Here is a 19,357-nt window from a genome sequence, read left to right on the forward strand (position 1 = left end):
ATGTATACATATACGTGTGCGTGTGTGTGTGTGTGTGTACTCAATGGAATTTTATCCAGCTGTAAGAAAGAATGAAATGGAATTGAGGCATTTGCAGAAAAATTGATGCTACTGGAGAGCATCATGAGAAACTAGGAATTAGACAGATACCTTGTTTGGCACACAGATAAGGAGAGGGGCCCATGCCAGATCAGATGAGGTAAAGGGAAACTTCTGAGGGTCACTTTGCCCCTTCCCAGGGACTAAGTCAAAACATCAGTAACTGAGTCAACACCTAAGGGTTATCTTGCCCCTATTCAGGGAGATGGAAAGTTCCCAACATCTCAGTACGTGCCTGCATAGCTGTTATGTCCTTGGTTCCCAGGGGAGGAGGGGAAGTACTGAGAGTTGTTGGAGATGGCTTCAGAATTGTCTTAAAGTTCTACAATACAACATAGTAAGACTATTTAAAAAAAAGTTTGATTGTTTTGCCTAGTTCATGTAAGTTAAATCATGGCCCTTCTCATGTAGCATAATGCTTTTGAGGTACATCTATGTTATAGCATTTATTAGTACTGTGCTTCATTCCTTTTTATGGCTGAATACTGTTGCAATGTATAGATAACACTCATTTTATTCATCTACTGATAAAAAATTAGTTATTTCCAAATTTTGGCTGTCATGAATACTTCTGTGAACATTTTTTGTGGGGAAATCCAGTTTGGCTACATTTTGTAAATCTGAGAATCTTCTAGGAGCTAGGTATATAAGAGTAAACTAAATAGATAAAAATTTCCCTGCATTCATAAAGTTAACATTCTGTGTAAAGACAGCCAATAAACAGCAGAGGAAAGAGGTATAAAAGCCCCAAGATGGGAAAGTGCCTCTCAAACAGCCAAAGGGCTTTGTTACCAGAGTTGGGGTTGCAGCCTGTGTCCCAGCAAGGCAAGTTTTGCCACCCATCCTTTATAAGCCAATGAAAACAGCTGAATTACAGAGAAAAGTAGAAAAATATTTACTCAATATGGCCACATTGGGAAGAGGGACAAGGAGAGCCAGTGACTGTTTCTATAGTCCATCTCTGGGCCCTGAAGTAACATTTAAGTTTAAACAAGGTGCCAGGAAATATGCACAACTAAGCAGTCCCAGTAAATATGTAATCCCTGCCTATCAGGGACCCATTTCTGTCCAGGATTCAGTTTCATCCTGTAAGGTGGTCAGACAAGTTGTCAGGTGTTGGTTGTTGGTTTTTTATTCTTTACTCTTTGCCTTTTTTTTTAGGGGGGAGGCAGCCAGCTCCCACATAAATCACCATGGAGTCTTATTTGTTCTTATAAATGCCCAGCCTTCGCCTGACTTGTTTCTAGTCAATTTTTCCTATCTTATCCCTGCTACCTTTTGCCTCTGGGTATATCTTACCTTCACTATTACTCTGTGGGTAGCTGGGTGGCTGCGTGACTGGACCTTATCATCCTCCTCTCCTCCTTTTCTTGCTCCTTCTTTCCTTCCAGATTTCTCCTCCTATTTATTCTCTCTGCCTGGCAGCCCTGCCTATCCTTTCTCCTGCCTACCTAATGGCCATTCAGCTTTTTATTAGACCATCAACTGTTTTAGACAGACCAAGTATGACAGCTTCATAGAGTTAAACAAGCCTTGTTAGGATTATGCTGGCCTTCCCTGTCACCTAGCAAGATGAACCCAGACAGTAGCCTGTCCCTTTAAGAGACAAGCTCTGTCCACTCCTACTCTTTCTCTTCCTGCTGTGGCAAACTGGTCTCAGCTCCCTCTCTCTCCCCCACCACCATTCTTCTGAAGAGGCAGTGTAGCGAGCTGCATGGTGTCACACCTGATGGAGATGTATAATCAACTCCTGAGATGGCTAAGGCCTGACCTATGCTATGATCACGCAATGATTATCAGCTGCCTGCATATGCGTGAACCTATGGGCAGTGCCTACCTGGCAGTTCGGGGTTGGCAGCCCATGCCTGCTTAAGGGCTGGGAGAGGTTTTCCTGGAGAGAGGGAGAGAGAGAGAGGAAGGAAAGAGGAAAGAGAGAGAGAAAGTGAGGAGAGAGAGAAAGTGAATAAAATCCTGGAATAAAACTGCATTAAGAAGAGCTCTGGTGGTCGCGTCATTCCTTGCGGGACAAGGGTGGTGTGACAAGGCAGCTCTTCTCCCTCTTCTCTTCTTTTCTCTTCTTTTCTCTTCTCTCTCTCTCTCTCTCTCTCTCTCTCTCTCTCTCTCTCTCTCTTTCTCTCTCTCTCTCTCCAACTCTCTCTGTCTCTCTGTATTTTTTCCTTCCTTCCCCCTACCCTCCCAATAGCCTCCTAAATAAAACTTAATACTTTCCAGCTTTCTCTGCGTGGTGTATTCTGTTCTCCATCCGTGTTCCTCACCCTTCATGGTACCCATTGTAATCTTTCAAAATGTAATATAAAAGAATTCAACAATCTTTGCATCATTAAACAAATGTTCCACAGCATAAACAAATGTAACACATCTTAAAATAATATTCCACAACAGTCAGGACTGTGTGAAATCTCTTTCTGGGAGAAAAGTTTTACCTCTGGGTAGCTCAGGTTTTGAGTTTTCTCCAAGCATGAGATTCCTGGAGAATTCCACTTTCTCAGGTCCATTGTTGCAATAGCTTGACAGCCAAAGTAAGGGAAATACGTGTCTGTTTTGAGTATCTTCATTCCTGCCAAGCCTGTTACAGCCTCTTTGGCAGGAGGGGGGGGGGCGATAAGACCAAGTGGAAAGACAGGAACTCAGAAGAGAACTATTTGCACTGTCATTACAGGGTCTTTGGGTAAAGAACGCCTTTGCTCTTAGTAAGATGGTTTATGAGTTTCCTAGTATATATCAAGTGACTTAAACCCTAGAAATTTAGTTATTGCAATGCATGTGTGGGTGTTCATGCGGGTCCATGGGGGGAAAAAACTCAGAGGCACCTTAAGAATGAATTTAGATCCTTTTGCTGCTGTGTCGGCAGCCCAGAGTCTACTCAGGCTACAGAAGAGGCTCGCCTCTTGCGTCCTGCGCTGTGGTAAAAAGAAGGTCTGGTTGGACCTCAATGACACCACTACCACTAAGATCAGAGGGATCACTCTTTAACTTACTATAGGACCCTTAAAGGATTATTTATTTATTTACTTATTTAGAAATACTGAGAATCAAACCTCATTTGAAAAGGGGTGTGTGCAAATGTAATGAAAGTAAGGATTTGGGTTTTTTGTTTATTTTTTTAAAAAGATGGGGTTGAGACAGGCATGGCCTTGAACTCATGGTGAGGTGTTCCCTTAATCTCCCTGTTACTGGGATTACAGGTGTGTACCACCTTACCCAGTGAAAATAAGACTCCTGAGATAAGGTCATCCTGTATTAAGTGGGTGGGCCTGAAAACCAACAGCAAGTGTCATTGTAAGAGAAAAGATACACAGACCAGAGGAAAATTCCATCCATGTGAAAATGGATTCAAACTTAACTGTGCACAGCTGTCATTACAGAAGAAGGGACAGTAAGCAGGAGGATGTGAGCTTGAAGATAGACTGGGGGCACAATGAGACCTTGTTTCACCCCTACTCTGCAACAACAATAACAAAACAGGCAAGAATTGACTCCTTTTAGATTTCTAGTCTTCAGTGCTCTGGTTCCAGAGCGTTTGCACTTAAAACCCTAATCCATCTTTTGTTTAGCAGATACCTTTGGTTTCTCTTGGTGCCCTATGTGAAACTTGTCTGAGAGTTTCCCAAAGGTACAAAGTCTATGTGAAACTTGATTAGAAAACAATCCAGAAAATTGCAGTATTTTCTTATCAAGAATTTGCACTTGGCACTGTCCCTTTGGAAGCTTCCTCAGAATGTTTTTAGGATATGGAAATCAAACTTGCTAAGATGTAAACTGGAGAACAATAAAAGAATTTTTAAAAAATAAATAAATTTAAATTAAAAAAATGAAAAGAAGAAGAAAAAGCAACAGCAGCAGCCCTGGGTGAAAGGAAAGAAGTTCAGTCCTTAGAGAACGATCTACCCCGAAGCCAAGAAAGGCTAACTTCATTCTTTTTTTTTAAGGCTTGTTTTATTTTAAAGACTGATCCACCTGAGGCCACAGGCAGCCACTGTATACAGACAGGAGGGAAGCTATATTTCTTGGTCTCTTCCTCCTTGGACAGAGCCTTGATGATCTCCTCTTTCTTGGCCTGGAGGTGCTCCTCCAGGAGCTTTCGAGCTTCCTTGATCTTAGAACTATGAGCTTCAGTCTGGTAAGTCAGGGGCTTCTTGTGGGCCTTGTCTGCCTTCAGCTTGTAGACGTGCTCCATCGTTTTTGAAGACATTCCCTTTGATCTTCAGGTACAGGCTGTGATACACATGGCGGTCAATCTTCTGAATTCACTGTATTTCCTGAGAAGCCCGCACCGGATCTACATCCTTCTCATCCAGTTCACCTTCTTGGGCTTTCGAGCTTTGGCAGTACCTTTCTAGAGCTTTCCTATGCCCATATGCCTGCCCTTTCGTCACGCCAAAGTGTTTTTCCGGCATAGAGCCCGGTAATGGATGGTCACAGGCTTCCTGATGATCAGCCTATCTTTGATCAGCTTCCGGATCTGCTGACGGGAGATGGCATTGACAATTTCACTCCACTGCTGAGCTTTATCACCAACGCTGAAAGTATTTTTAAGCACATACTGAACCCAAGTTTAATGGCACTCTCAGGCTGCTGTGTTAAGACAATGTATTTAGGAAAAGTAGAAAAGGGTGCATCTGCAGGAGGCCACTGGAGAAACAGAGACATTATAATGATGGTGAAGAAGCAAAACTACCAGATTCTGGAACTCTCTAAAAGATTTGAGCAGAGATATAGGATAAAGACGAAGCTAGTAGACAAATGGAGAATGAGTATTTCAAATTCACTCAACCAAATATTTACCAGTGGGGTATTATAAAATAATAATCCTTAGTTCGAAGGGTCTTATCTGTAAATAGTCAATTCTGATCATTACCATTATTACCAAAATAAATTCCAGAAAGACTAACAATTGGGCAAGGAAATACCAATTTAACTAACAATAAAACAAAACTGAAAAAAAAATCTGATCTTGGCATTGCATTTCAGAAAAAAAGAAATACTTTTTGTTGTTGTCAGCAGCAACTAACTGGAAAACTATGGGCAAATGATTCCATTTACAATGAATTATTAGATAACTAATGATCTACCAAATTCACTAGAGCTAGGTTGTGTATCCAGAAAGCCAAAAGAATATACCGAGGTAGAATAGGAAATAGGGTGGAGGAGGATATACCAGAGATTTAACATGCAAGGCAGCAGCACGGATTAACAGCCAGAACAATCTACCAGAAAAAAGTCAGGGCTTAATCCTGGAGCTGTTACTTCCTGGCTATTACTTATTGAAGTCACTAGAGCTCTGTACTTGCCATAGGTCACGGCTGTGGAGTTAGAACCGAGGTGTGCAGTTTAAGTGTGAGACATACACTGGAAAACTTCAGGCAGGAAATAAAGTAAAATATCACATACTGCTACATATTGCTTCCATGTTAAAATAACATTTTAGATGTGCAGGGTTATATAAAATTAACTATTGAGAATAATTTTCATTCTTTTTAGTTTGATGAGGCTGCTAGAAAATTTAAAAGCTCGCACTCAATTCCTATTGGCCAATACAGTCAAAACTTGATAGGAATTTCAAGAAGTAAACGGCTTTCACTTTCACTCTCTGTACTTCAACATCTTTTTCAATTGAGACTGGCATGATAACAAACAAAAAATATCGGTATGAGTTAGAACTAGATAATATTTATAGAGTGCTAAGTAGGCCATCCATGTTCTGAAGTAGAAAATAGATTGAAACCGCAAGGAGGGCACAGTAGATGCCGCGCCCACCCGCCCCAGACTGCAGCAGTGGACTCCTGTCGGAGGTTCCAAAGAGTGGAGTTAAGGGTTGGGAGGAGTTTCCAGGCGCCTGCGTGCTTGCAACTCAGTGGCCAAGTCAGCGAATGGGATTGAGCAGACAGCCCGCGCGTTCCTCGAGCCCCCCCCCCCCCCCCCCAGCCTCCTCGCCACTTCCTTTTTGTTGTCCCACCAATTTAGGGAGGTGCTACGGTGGGCGGGTCTAGCTGCAGGGCCCGACCGGTTTCAGACGGTAGGAGTCTGTGGTTCCTAGCTGGTGGCTGCTTGGGCGGGACACACGCGGTGCGGTGCAAGATGGCGGATGCAGAAGGTAAGGATTACGGGTGGCCGTGCCGTGAGACCTGCGCGGCTTTCTGATAAACTGTGTGCTAGTGATAGTGAGGTTGTATCATGATCCGAGGTTCCATGCGTTCCCGCCCTCAGTTTGACCGCGTCGCCGCTAGTTCCTAGGTCTATAGGTGAATGCACGAGTGCGAGAACCTCTAGTGACTAAGACTCCATTAGGTCCGGGAAAAGATTACACCCGGTTCCCTTCCAAAGGCATCTCAGCCGTGGAGGCGACTCTGTCGTGATAAGGAGATGTGATAGCATTTCTGCTGCCATTAGACAGGATATTGCTAAAATGAAGGTAGCAAAGATGCAGAGGAAGGGGCAGGGGAGCGAGTGTAATTCAGACCTGCAAGAAAATTTTAAGAGATCACAAGCCCTTACGGACGGTGCAGTGGTTGTTTGTGGAACTTTCCAGCCTGTGAACAGCACTTCCCTAAGTATATTTGGCCTTGCCACAGCCACGTGGAGAACCCGAAGAGAAACCAACACGTGCTAGAGTCATTTACCAGCCAAGCCATCTAGTGTTTGGCATCACAAACGTTAAGTTTTCTTCAGTAATGCTAGACTTAAAAATATTGTCTTCTGTTTGCCCTGATTTTGGACTTAAGTTTAAACTTTTATTTTAGTTTTTAAAGAAATCTCCAAATCTTAAATTTTTTTGTAGTAATTACTTTGCCAAAGAAGCATAAAAAGAAAAAAGACCGGAAGCCATTACAAGAAGATGATGTAGCTGTGAGTAGGAAATGTTTTACTTTGCTTTGAGTGAGAGAGATAGAGATAATTTAAACACATTAAAGGGGGAAAATGCTTTAAAATATTATTAATCAGTATGTTGGCACTTATTGGTCCTTATGTAGAGCCAGCAAAAACCTGAAATAACAACTCCTAGAGGAGTTTTCTATCATGCACGGCTTACTAAATGGTGAAATGTTCTCCCTGAATTTTTCTTACTTATTCCATCAGCAGACCTACAGTATTATTGAAATATTTGGACTCAACTTGCTATCATCCCTAAGGTTTAGTGAGCTCCTTTTTCAATACTCTTTCAAACTTCCTAGTGACACTCAGTTTCAGAAATCAACACCCCTTCCCTCTTGTTTCTTTAAAAGGCATGCACTTCTGTCCTAGTATTAGAATTGTTCTAAGTCAGGTGGGAAGATAAATGTTTCTACTCTCTTGAAGGAAATACAACATGCTGAAGAATTTCTTATCAAACCAGAATCCAGAGTAGCCCAATTGGACACTTCTCAGTGGCCCTTGTTACTAAAGGTATGTGCTGTGTGTATCAGAAGAATGCTTGAATTTCATATTTTTAATTAAACAGCTAATAAGGCGTGCTTGTTGCTAGGCTGGGCATGGTGATATGCATACCTTTAATCCCAGTGGGCCAGGCCAGCCTGGTTTACATAGAAAGACTGTCTCAAAAAAAAAATGCTTAGTGCCAGCATGTTTTATTTAGAAAACTGCCAAATGATGCAGCATTAAGGCAGTTTTTCAATGTATCTGAGATGAAGGACTCATTTTTAATTTGTAATTCATCCAACATTGTTCTGGAACATAGTACGTCACCAAAATGCTCATTACTGTCAGTTTTAAATAGTTGCACTTCTGAAATCATCTCTTGTAGACTGTTTCAGTGCCTAAGAGCATTTTGAAGCCTTAGATTCAAAATAGAATGTGACCTTGGACTAGATACTTAACTAACCTCACTGAATCTATTAGTTGCTCATATTTTCTCTTAGGATGATGTGCTTTGAGTTATGGCAGGTATTCTATGAAGTGTGCTTAACGGTTCCTGATTGTCACAGATTTTATGGTTATTATTTAGGGACTTAATGGTGACATTGAATAATGGGTTGAACTAAAATTTATAATTTTCACAAAGTGGATACTAGCTATGAAGTTATGACATCTCTTAACAAACGGGGTTTTTAAATAGAAATTTTTATTAATTTATTAGAGTGGATGAAATAGGTGGTGCATACCACACATGACATGCATGTTAAAGTTAAAGGACAACTTGCAGAAGTCCATTCTCAACTAACATGTGAGTTCCTGAGGTTGAACTTAGATTGTCAGGCAACAGGAATCCTTACCCACTGAGCCATCTCACTGACACCATCAAGTATTTTAATAAACCATGTGTTGGTAAAATAGTGAGGTTTGTTTATATCATTCAACCAAGTTGAATTTGGATGTTGGCCCTGGAAAAATAGCTAGCACACAGAGATGGGAGAAACAATTAAACAAACATTGCTCTTTGTAGTAGGCATAATGGAACTAAACTGATGATGAAAGATGGGCTTTTTAGTTGGTGAATTCTTCCTGACTAGTGGCTAAGTTTTAGTCAGGAGACTGAAAAGAAACAGACAAATCAGAGGTAGGTAGGTATCTGGAACAGAACCAAGCTGCCCATGTTGAGGAAAATTGCCAGCTGTCTTCAATTTGGTTTATCTGAGAAAGTCAAAGCTATTTTGTGTTTATTTATTTAATGTACATCAGTGTTTTGGCTGTATATATTCTGTGTGAGGGTGTCAGATGCCCTGGACCTGAAGGTACAGACAATTGTGAGCTGCCATGTTGTTGCTGGGAATTGAACCTGGGTCCTGGAGGAACAACCAGTGCATCTAGCTGAGCCATCTTTCCAGCCCTGCTATTTTGTGTTTTACAGTACCCTCCACAAGTATTTTTTTTTTTTAGAGCATTGACTAAATTCTCAGATTTATTCTTTTCTCAATAGTATTGGGAGTTTCCCCAGTACATAAGAAGGCTTAATAGTGTATCACACCAATAATGGTGTTAATAATAGAAACAAAACTACATTTATGGGCTTGAAGGACTGCCATGGTTGGTAGTGGTACTTACTGACTCTTATTTTACTTCTATCAATGTGTTGTTAAACTTATATTATTGTTTTCTAGAATTTTGATAAGCTAAATGTAAGGACAGCACACTATACACCGATTCCTTGTGGTTCAAATCCTTTGAAGAGGGAGATTGGGGACTATATCAGGTAAGCATGGTGAAATGGCTCTGTCCAAACTTAAGTTATTTTGAAATGAATACTTTTACATTAGTTATTCACGGAAATGGTGGCAGCTTAAAACAGCTTTGCCCTGAATATGTATAATCTATATATGTGATTTATTTGCTTTTTTTATAACTCTTCATATTGTTTTTAGACTACAAGAACAGGTGGTAACACTTTTTTTTTTCTATTCTAGGACAGGTTTTATTAATCTTGACAAGCCTTCTAACCCCTCTTCCCATGAGGTGGTAGCCTGGATCCGACGAATACTTCGGGTAGAGAAGACAGGTCACAGTGGCACACTAGATCCCAAAGTGACTGGTTGTTTAATTGTGTGTATTGAACGAGCCACTCGTTTGGTGAAATCACAACAGAGTGCAGGTGTGTAGAAGAGAGAGTAGGGGCTATCTTTTTAGTGATTGGAAAATGTTCTATACTTGTTTCACTTCTACATTTTGGCTCTTGGAAACTTTCGTCTCTAGAAAATAAAATAATTTGGTTTCTATATAATTTTGTTCTCTGACAGAATCTGGTGGTTGTTTTTGTTTGTTTGTTTGTTTTTGTTTTTTGTTTGATCTTTGAGACAGGGTTTCTCTGTAGACCAGGTTGGCCTCTCCCTCCCAAGTAAGTGCTGGGATTAAAGGCATCTGCCTCCACTGCCCAGCATGCTTGCTGCTGCTTAACTCTAGTTATATTTCTTTCCCAATTGTCTTTCCTTCACTTTTACTGGAGAAAATTATTCTTAAAGTGCAAGGTATTTTCCAGTCATTCTAAAGAGTGGGTATAATTGTTCTTTTTTTCCTTCCTTTTTTGAGACAAGGTTTTGCTGTGTAGCTCATGCTGCCTTGAAAATCTGTCTTCCCATCTTGGCCTCCAAACTGTTGGGTTTAGTTTGTAGGCATGTGCTATGACTGATCCAAGAAAAAGTATCTTCATTTCTCTTCTCTATGCACAACATGAGATCTGTTAGTATAGATTTTATTGAAACATGATCTTGGATTCCCTGCTGCTTCTGCCATGTAAAATGGCAGTGGTGGAACATAATGTAAAACAGAAAACTCAGTGGCCACACCTGACTACTCTTGTCATTTTTCAGGCAAAGAGTATGTGGGAATTGTCCGGCTGCACAATGCTATTGAAGGGGGTACTCAGCTTTCTAGGGTAAGTCTATATAAGTTAGGGAGGAGGGTACCTTTGTTGATTTTGGTGTCTGAACTCCTAAATATCTGGACTCAGGGAAGTCTTCCTGGCTAGTAGATCTTGTGCCCTTTTAAGAGCCTCCTGGGAGGAGAACAGCTGGTGATAGGGGTGCCTTCTGACCATGCCTTTACTGAGGAAGAAGTTCTAATCAGTGATGAGCCATTCCTCAGTTGAAAAAGAGGAAACTGAAATAAAGATTTAGCTCTTAAATTATCGAAAGAAAAACTTTTGTATTTGAATTATGTCCTTAAATTCCTGAACTATGTCCCGTTGTCTTATTTAAAAATGAGCCCTCATAATGAATAGGATTTCTTTTTGTTTTTTGCTTTGTTCTTAGGCCCTAGAAACTCTGACAGGTGCCCTGTTTCAGCGACCCCCACTTATTGCAGCAGTAAAGAGGCAGCTTCGAGTGAGGACTATCTACGAGAGCAAAATGATAGAATATGATCCTGAAAGAAGATTAGGTGGGTCATTAGGCCTATACCAGGCTTAATTGTTTTAGATCTAAGTAGGTAGGGTGCATTCTCAAGAATTCTGTTATGAGTAGAAGCTTTGAGTATGTTGTGTACTCATACACTCACTATTCCCTGTATCTCTTAACTCGAATCTTTTTGTTAGTTTGTTTTAGATAGGGTTTCTCCATTATGTAGCTCTGGTTGGCCATGAATTCACAGAGATCCACTTGTCGCTGTCTCCTGATAATAAAGTTGGGTACCACCATGTCCAGGATTTTCTCTAATCATAATGGTTCAGTTGAAGGGGGAAAATCATGCATTTACTCTAGACAATAGGTGCTATTTGTGTTTCTGTGTTTGTCTTAGGAATCTTTTGGGTGAGCTGTGAAGCTGGCACTTACATTCGGACACTATGTGTACACCTTGGCTTGTTACTGGGGGTTGGTGGTCAGATGCAGGAACTTCGGAGGGTGCGTTCTGGAGTCATGAGTGAAAAGGTATGCAATTATGGGATTAGTTTTAGAACTGATTCTTAGACTCTCTGCCCTTGGTAGAAATCTATTTTATATCGTTTAATGAAAGATTTCAAAGTGTTGATTTCAGGTCAGGGCAGCTTCCCTGTTTTGTTAATTAAATTTGGCACATTGAAATTGGCTAAGGGAAATGACTGAATAGTGAGTATTACTCTATTCATACACTTCCTAGTGTATACCAATCTTAATCAGAGCTTGAGTGTTAAGAGCACTTGGCAAATATTTGCACACAACCTGGGTTGCATCCCTAACAGTACCAAAAAATGGAGTGCCTACCTAGATCTAAGATGGTAACATGTACAAATACCCCAAAGGAGACTCCAAAGTCTCATAATGAGCCTGAACTAGAAGATAATGTGTAGTTACATTCAGGTGTAAAAAGTTTGGGGGTCTGATGGATTGTTATACAGTATGAAGACACAGAATTTATTATCTGACTGTTTTTCAGGACCATATGGTGACGATGCATGATATACTTGATGCTCAGTGGCTGTATGATAACCATAAGGATGAGACTTACTTGCGGCGTGTTGTTTACCCTTTGGAAAAGCTGCTGACATCTCATAAACGTCTGGTTATGAAAGATAGTGCAGTAAGTTATAGATTAAAAGTTCATGTTTGTAGAGAATGTTGCTCCAAAGATGAAATGTTAGTATATGAAGTCATATTTATGTATTTTTATTTTCATTGTGGTTACTCCTCCCCCTTTAGTTTTATAGATTTCTCTTTGTGCCACTAGTAATAGGAACATTCATGGCTAGGTTTGTTAAATTAGGTTAAACCCAGGTATGTGTATGTGTGTGTATATCACTCTAAAGTAGAATTTCAATAATGTAAATCTATCATTGAAAGAGTCTTTGTCAAGCAATTTTGTTCAAGTACTAAACTATCAGTGATACCTAAAAAAAAATGCCTTCCTTTAATTTGTTGCTCTCTCTGTGCCTAAAATAATCTTGATTTATTTAAGTTGCTATAAAAGATTGTGTCAATAGGTAAAGGTTAAGACTAGAGAGTTTCAGAGATATGGTATTTACCCTGTAGGGATTTCAGTGAATTGGTGCTTCTGTTGAAGTACATTATCATTTGAGAAAATATAATCCAAACTTCACTGAGCCGATCATCATCAGCTCTTAATTGTGTATTCTCTATATCACCTTATAATCAAAAACGGTCCTAATAATTTAAATAAATGTTATTTAGTCATAAGATTTTTTTGAAAGACAAATTTCTGTATATTTAAATCTTAAAATATGTATAAGTCTTCTGAAAACTTATAGTTCATAATCAAGGGAAAAAAATTGAAGAGGTAATACTAACGTGTGACACTAACAGGAACTGAAAAAGCTTAACCATAATTGTGTAAATGTGATATGCCCTTGTGCTGGGGTCAGACTGTTGGCTTCTGAGTAAATTTAAAAGAGAAGTTAGAATTGGTCAGCAAGAGATCTAGTTAAGTAAAGACAAGATGATAAGAGGTTTACACATGCATTGCAGGGGGGTCACAGAACTGGAGAAGTGGCCTTAATTTGTAATTATTGGCTAATAAATTCCATATAAAAATGTGGATGTGATTTAACAGGTCTGGTAATTTTGTTAGCAAGTTGCTTTGGGTGTTTGTTATTGCTTCATCTCTAGCAAATGCACTGTTTTTTCCTGACAGATTCAAGAGCACTCTGATAGAAAACTCTGAGGCAGGTTTTTTTAAATTATGCTTTATTTGTTTGTGTGTACATGCATATGCACGGAGGTTGGTCAAGGACAACTTAGGGTAGTTGGTTCTCTCCACCATGTGAATTCCAATGGTCAAACTTGGGTAGTACCTTTACTTGCTAAGTCATTTATCTTGCCCCCTAAGACATGATTCATTTTGTTTTATGTGTATGAGTATTTTATGTGCATGTATGTCTGTACCACATGCATACCTGGGGCCTATGAAGGTCAAGGATCCCCTTGGACTAGGGCCATCTGATAAAAGTAGAATTCAATACCCTACTTGTATAGACCAGTGAATAAACAGAAGAAGCATTCTTATTTTTATTATGTATGTTTTGTGATATGTGTATCTGTGTTTGGAGCTCAAAGTTTCCTTTAGTATTTTGTAGTCTATGTGAAAATTTTAGAGCAGTGCTAGTACATGATAGTGTTTGTTACTATTCTGTGTTCCTTCATATGCCATTGTAGTTGATAGACTATCAGTGCTATTATTCCTATTTCCCACTCTCAGGCTACCTCCCCCCTTATAGTCATCCTCTGTTCTGGTATGGAAGTGGAACAGGAATATTGGAAAATAACATCTGGACCACATGTGATACTGTCTCTATAGGTGAATGCAATATGCTATGGGGCCAAGATCATGCTTCCTGGTGTTCTCCGATATGAGGATGGCATTGAGGTCAACCAGGAGATTGTGGTCATTACCACCAAGGGGGAAGCGATCTGCATAGGTAAGGAGGGGGTGCCTCTCATTTCTGGAGTTGGGGCTCTGTACCTTCAAAGGTAGGCTTATTGTGGGCCAGTCCTGTGTCATGGTCCCTCAGTTTTATCTAATTAATGGTGTTTCCTGGGCTTTGTATAGGTAATTTATGAATAGACAGGTTAGTCAGGTACAGATTAAGGAGAAGTGTTGCACATTTATATGTTCTTGGCTCTTTTGTGAAACTCGAAGAGCAAGAGTAGTCATGGTTGTCTGATGAATGAAAGAGAGATTTTAGTTCACTACTTGTAGTTCATATCAGTGACTTTTGGTTTTTCAAGACAATGTTTCTCTGTATAGTCTTGGCTGTCATGGAACTTATTCTGTAGACCAGGCTGGCCTCAAACTCACAGATCCACTTGCCTCTGCCTCCCAAGTGCTGGGATTAAAGGTTGTGTGACACCATTGCCTGAATCAGTGACTTTAATTTGTAAAGGCTTAGCTACTAATGGATTGATATCTCTTAAAACTTAACAGTGCTCTGTGGCCTTCTCAATAAGTCCAAGCTATTCATTTAATAATCCTAATTTGTACCAGAAATAAGTCATGTCTTAGTTCTATGAATAGATGGGGGTGGGATATCTGTGTAAAGTCCATTCTGATACCTAGCAGAAAACAGATTCTTACAACTTAGTGTTCTATAGACCTGAGGGCAGTATATACATCATTGCTGTACATGTCCAGAGGTACATGCCTTGTTACATGTTTCTTCAGTTGCTTTTGTTGAGTAGTTTTTAATTTGGTAAATTTAATATTACTTCAAATGTTTCTTGCTGTTGTGGAGACTTTTTTCTATACATACATCCTGAGCAAAAGAAGCATCAGTTAAGGTAATAGAGTTCAGGACTTATGAATTCTGAAAAGGCATAAAACAGTAGAACTCATGTCCAAATCATTCTTTTTTCTCTTTCTAATGCCTACAGCTATTGCATTGATGACTACAGCAGTGATTTCTACCTGTGATCATGGTATAGTAGCCAAGATAAAGAGGGTGATCATGAAGAGAGACACTTATCCTCGGAAGTGGGGTTTGGGTCCAAAGGTAAGTGGTACTGGGTGGTAGCCCTCGCTGGGTTATATTTGTGTTACTCATGCAGCTCTTTGTGCGTCTCCATTGCCATAGCCTTTTATTATTTGGGGCTCTAGATAATTGATGGTGAGCAGAGGCATGCCCTATCTTGGACTTTAGAGATTCTCAGTATAGTTGATTGAAACAGTTGGGCATTACTTAAATCATCACTGTTGGGTGGTGAACAATGACTGTCAAATGTGAAGGAGGTCTCTTGGTTTCTGGAGTATCCACAGTTAAAAGTTTTTCTTGGTTTTTCTGGGCAGGGTTTCTCTGTGTAGCTGTCCTGGAACCCGTTCTGTAGTCCATGCTGACCTTGAACTCAGAGATCCACTTACCTCTGTCTCCGAGTGCTGGGATTAAAGCTACATAGATCTGGGGAAGGTCTTTTCACTCAAGCCATTGTAAAGTTAGATATTGTGAACATACTGGCTACTTCTTTTTTTAATATTTATTTATTTATTATGTATACAATATTCTGTCTGTGTGTATATCTGCAGGCCAGAAGAGGGCACCAGACCTCATTACAGATGGTTATGAGCCACCATGTGGTTGCTGGGAATTAAACTCAGGACCTTTGGAAGAGCAGGCAATGCTCTTAACCGCTGAGCCATCTCTCCAGCCCCCGTGGCTACTTCTTGTATTGATAATAATCTAATGTTTGAAATGCTCTAGGCAAGTCAGAAGAAGATGATGATCAAGCAGGGCCTTCTGGACAAGCATGGCAAACCCACAGAAAACACCCCTGTCACCTTGAAACAGGACTACATTGACTACAGGTAAGGATAGTGCCTGGGACTGGGGTGATACTTACCATTTGGTCTTTGATAATAAGTGAGACAGGAGACCAGATAGCCAAGGGGAGTTGGAAACTTTTATTTGGGGGCAGCTGCTAAATGCTAGGCCATAGGTCCTAACACTGCAGCTCAGCTTTCTTTTCCTTCTTTTGCTCTATGAAGCCTAGGTAACTACTATTATACAGGCTTGGTCCTACCTACCAGTCAGGGTATGGACTATGGAGAGAATCCCTTTAGGGTTGCCCAGTATCACTGAATAACAGGGCACGTGACATGATGAACCACCATGGAAAGCTCTCCCATGAATTTAACCTCATATTACCTCTTTGTCTTTCAGTGATTCTGGCAGGAAAACACTGGTTGCTGAAGCAATACAAACCCCTCAATTAACTGCTGATGTGGTAAAAGTCATAAAAGTAAGTGGTATGACCTGTTTGAAATGTGCTTTAAGCCAGGCTAGCTTGTCAGGTCTACAGAGCAAGTACCAGAGCTACATAGAGAAACTCTGTCTTGAAAACTAATAAAAAAAAATGTCTTAGCTACCAAGGAAGGCTTTATCCATGCTGTAGTCCACACACAAATATTGTTTGATACTTGAGGTTGTGTTATGTCTGCTGTAGGGGGAGTGTGGGCTTAAGAATCAGACCTAGGCTCCTACCTCCGCTGTGGCAATAACCTTGTATGGAATGTGTGTGATACATTTTGCCTTTACCCTGGGTTAAATGATAGGTAGCATAAATGTGCTGAAGTCAGAGGCCCTTAGTAAACTCAGCAGGGGGCAGAATTGTCAGATACCAGCAAAGATCTTCAGTCAATACTAGCTTACTCTTTAAAGGAAGAGTGAAGAATATGTTGGTAACTTGGCTCCCCAAGGTTGGGGGCCACTGTCATTATAATCCCAAATGTTATGTCTGCAGTTAGAAACCTGGGTGACTAGTAATAAGCTATGTGGGTTGAACTGGTGATTTGTGCCTATTTGAGCACCTAAGAGAGCAAGGAGTTAGTTTACTGAGGCAGCCTTTTTAAGGTCTTCTATACCCCAAACTGCTTTGGCACACCCATTATGTCCCATGGTTTACTCTGTACTATTATTTAGTGAGATACTGTCTTCAAATCTTTAATAAGTCAGGCACTATTCAAGTCTATAGACACAAAATTTACTGCTGGGTTTACTTGGAATCTTTTTTGGTAACTTCCAACATTTCTAACTGGATGAATTATTTTTCTCTCAGAGGAAGCGGGAGAGTGAAAGTGATGAGAACTCTCCAGTAGTTTCCCAGTTAATGAAGAAGGAAAAGAAGAATAAGAAGGATAAGAAGCCTAAAACTGTGTTAGAAAGTGGGGGCGAAGCTGGACATGGGGTATGTGTAAACATTGGGTACCTTTGTGCTGGCTGAGTCTTTGACAGGGATTGTGGTGCAGGAATGGGGTTCCACCATTTCCTCTTTTGGGCTGCCCTGTATTTTGGATTTTTCCTATCTGTCCACACACCCCCGCCCCTCTGTGGACAGACAAGTAGGAGCACCCAGCATTTTAGAGCAATGGATCTTGATTTGAATTATGTTGCTGGTTGGTGGGGAAGAGTGTATCTTAATTGCTCAATGCCCTTGTGAAAGTAGACCTCTAGGACTTTACTGAGAAGCAGTTCACAGGCAAAATTTGTTTAATCCCAAATGTCCTTAAAGATCCTGAACAGACTTGTCTGTAATTTACAAGATTTTTTTTTGGGAAGAGTTATAAATGTTTTGGCAATGGGTACTTATTTTTTTCTTTCTTTAGGACAGCAATACCAGCAAAAAGAAAAAGAAGAAGAAAGTAAAAGTGGTGGAAGATATGTCTGAATAGTAAAAGCAACTTGAATCATTATGTCAAGCTGGGAAAAGAAATGAAAGCCTTATTGAGAAAACATTTTGTTGAGGGAGTAGAACAGAGGTCCCAAACAGAATACAGAGTTCTGGTACACTTTAGCTGCCACTTGTGATCTCAGTGGTTAGGATGTGGCCATCTTGTCCTGTCCTGTTTTAAGGATATGCAAGATGAAAAGCAGGTTTTTGCCACTGACCCCCCTGCTTGAGTGGGGGAACACACCTTCAGACATGAAACTGCCTAGTAACTGTCTGCAGCTATTTATTAGTGGCCATTTTAAACAATGCCATAGATAGTTTTTTAATGTTTGTAAAAATTAAATCTGCTGAATAAAATAGCATAGGACCTTCTGTGAGTAAAAGAAGAAATGTAATTAAACCATGTTCACTGGGGAATTCTTATCTGCAGTATCCTGTGAGGGCTGTTCTATTCTGGTATGTGTCTTGCTGGTCTTGTGGTATCCATGGTGCTTGGGCTAGCATTCTGTGTGGTGTTGTGTTTGTAGGGGGGAGCCAAAGCATTCCCATACCCTCCTGTTTTAATGTTCATTTTCTTTTGAAGAATGGATTTGTTCATTGCTGGGAGAAGAATGTGATTTGTAGCTTTTTAAAAGTATTTCTGTTGGGTTTACTAACTGATAATAATCTTAGGCTGGCAGAACAGAAATGAAAATATTTTTAATAAAAATGGGAATCTCTCTGTCCTATTTGAAATTTGCTTTTCCTTTGGCAATTTTGTGTCTTTGGGGCCTATCACATGCAGTTAGCTGCTCTCAAGGGGGATTAATACAAACCCATTTTTCTCCAAAGTAGATGTGTTATGTAGTGTGTCAGTGAGGCTGGGGGGTATAACTGTTTTGCTGGTAGGAAACTGCCAGTTATGGTGTGGACTGCAGGATAAGCAGGGAGAAAGGGTATAGTGATGAGCTGTGGGCAGGCCTGCTTTTGGTCCTGCATGGCTAGCTCTACACCCGAAATAACAACACACAAATTGTATTCATTTAAACACTACCTGGCCCATTATATCTAGCCTCTTCTTGGCTAACTCTCATATCTTGCTTAACCCATATTTAGTAATCTGTATAGCACCACGAGATGGTGGCTTACCAGGAAAGATTCAGCATGTCTGACCTGGCGGCTGGATCTATGGCGTCTGCCCTCACTTTCCTTCTTCCCAGCATTCTATTCTGTCTACTCCACCCACCTATGTTCTGACCTATCAGGCCAAGCAGTTTCTTTATTAATTAACCAATGAAAGCAACAGATAGACAGATGACCCACCTACATCAGTGTGTTGTTATTTCGTGTGTAAAGCTAGCCAGGCCGGATGAAAAGCAGGCCTACTTGCCTCATCACTACAGGGGGGTGTGTTACAAATAATTGCTTAAACGTGTTCAAATCCAAGAATACCAGCAGAAGTTTTAAACATTTGTGGCACCTGGGCCTAAGCAGGTATGAAATGCCTGTCCCACCCCTAGCCCTCAGCTCTTGTTTCTGTAAGATATATTTTCATTCATTCTAGTATGACTTAATAGGAAGCTTAAAAGTGCTCACAGTGGCTTCTACTAGAGAAGATAATTTATGCTCTATAACCACCAGCCTTTAGAGACCTGTAGTAGCAGTGGCAGGTTTTTCAAGGACATTGCTGTAAAGAACCTCACCTCTATGTTAAATCCAGAAAAGCATCTTGCCTGGTAGGTTTA

At 40.4% G+C, this 19,357-nt stretch overlaps 1 protein-coding gene, 1 non-coding gene and 1 pseudogene across 2 annotated transcripts; 2 read left to right on the plus strand and 1 right to left on the minus strand.

Annotated features, from left to right (window-relative positions):
• Positions 1-3,985: 3,985 nt before the first annotated feature.
• Positions 3,986-5,724, minus strand: LOC121436920 (annotated as a pseudogene).
• A 370-nt stretch (positions 5,725-6,094) lies between these two features.
• Positions 6,095-17,848, plus strand: LOC121436925 (H/ACA ribonucleoprotein complex subunit DKC1). The gene is made up of 15 exons (XM_041636820.1): positions 6,095-6,214; positions 6,899-6,966; positions 7,417-7,503; positions 9,156-9,247; positions 9,459-9,643; positions 10,359-10,423; positions 10,800-10,926; positions 11,284-11,414; positions 11,899-12,042; positions 13,774-13,894; positions 14,847-14,965; positions 15,668-15,771; positions 16,127-16,205; positions 17,022-17,150; positions 17,569-17,848. The coding sequence occupies exons 1-15, from the start codon at positions 6,199-6,201 to the stop codon at positions 17,632-17,634; spliced, it is 1,533 nt and encodes a 510-aa protein (XP_041492754.1). The 5' UTR covers positions 6,095-6,198; the 3' UTR covers positions 17,635-17,848.
• LOC121436931 lies at positions 11,501-11,631 on the plus strand. Its single transcript, XR_005972880.1, has one exon. It is a non-coding gene; the product is annotated as a small nucleolar RNA SNORA36 family (small nucleolar RNA).
• Positions 17,849-19,357: the final 1,509 nt, after the last annotated feature.

Source organism: Microtus oregoni, unplaced genomic scaffold, assembly GCF_018167655.1.
Source record: "Microtus oregoni isolate MIOR12 unplaced genomic scaffold, Mior012 000050F_007, whole genome shotgun sequence".
NCBI lineage: Eukaryota > Metazoa > Chordata > Mammalia > Rodentia > Cricetidae > Microtus > Microtus oregoni.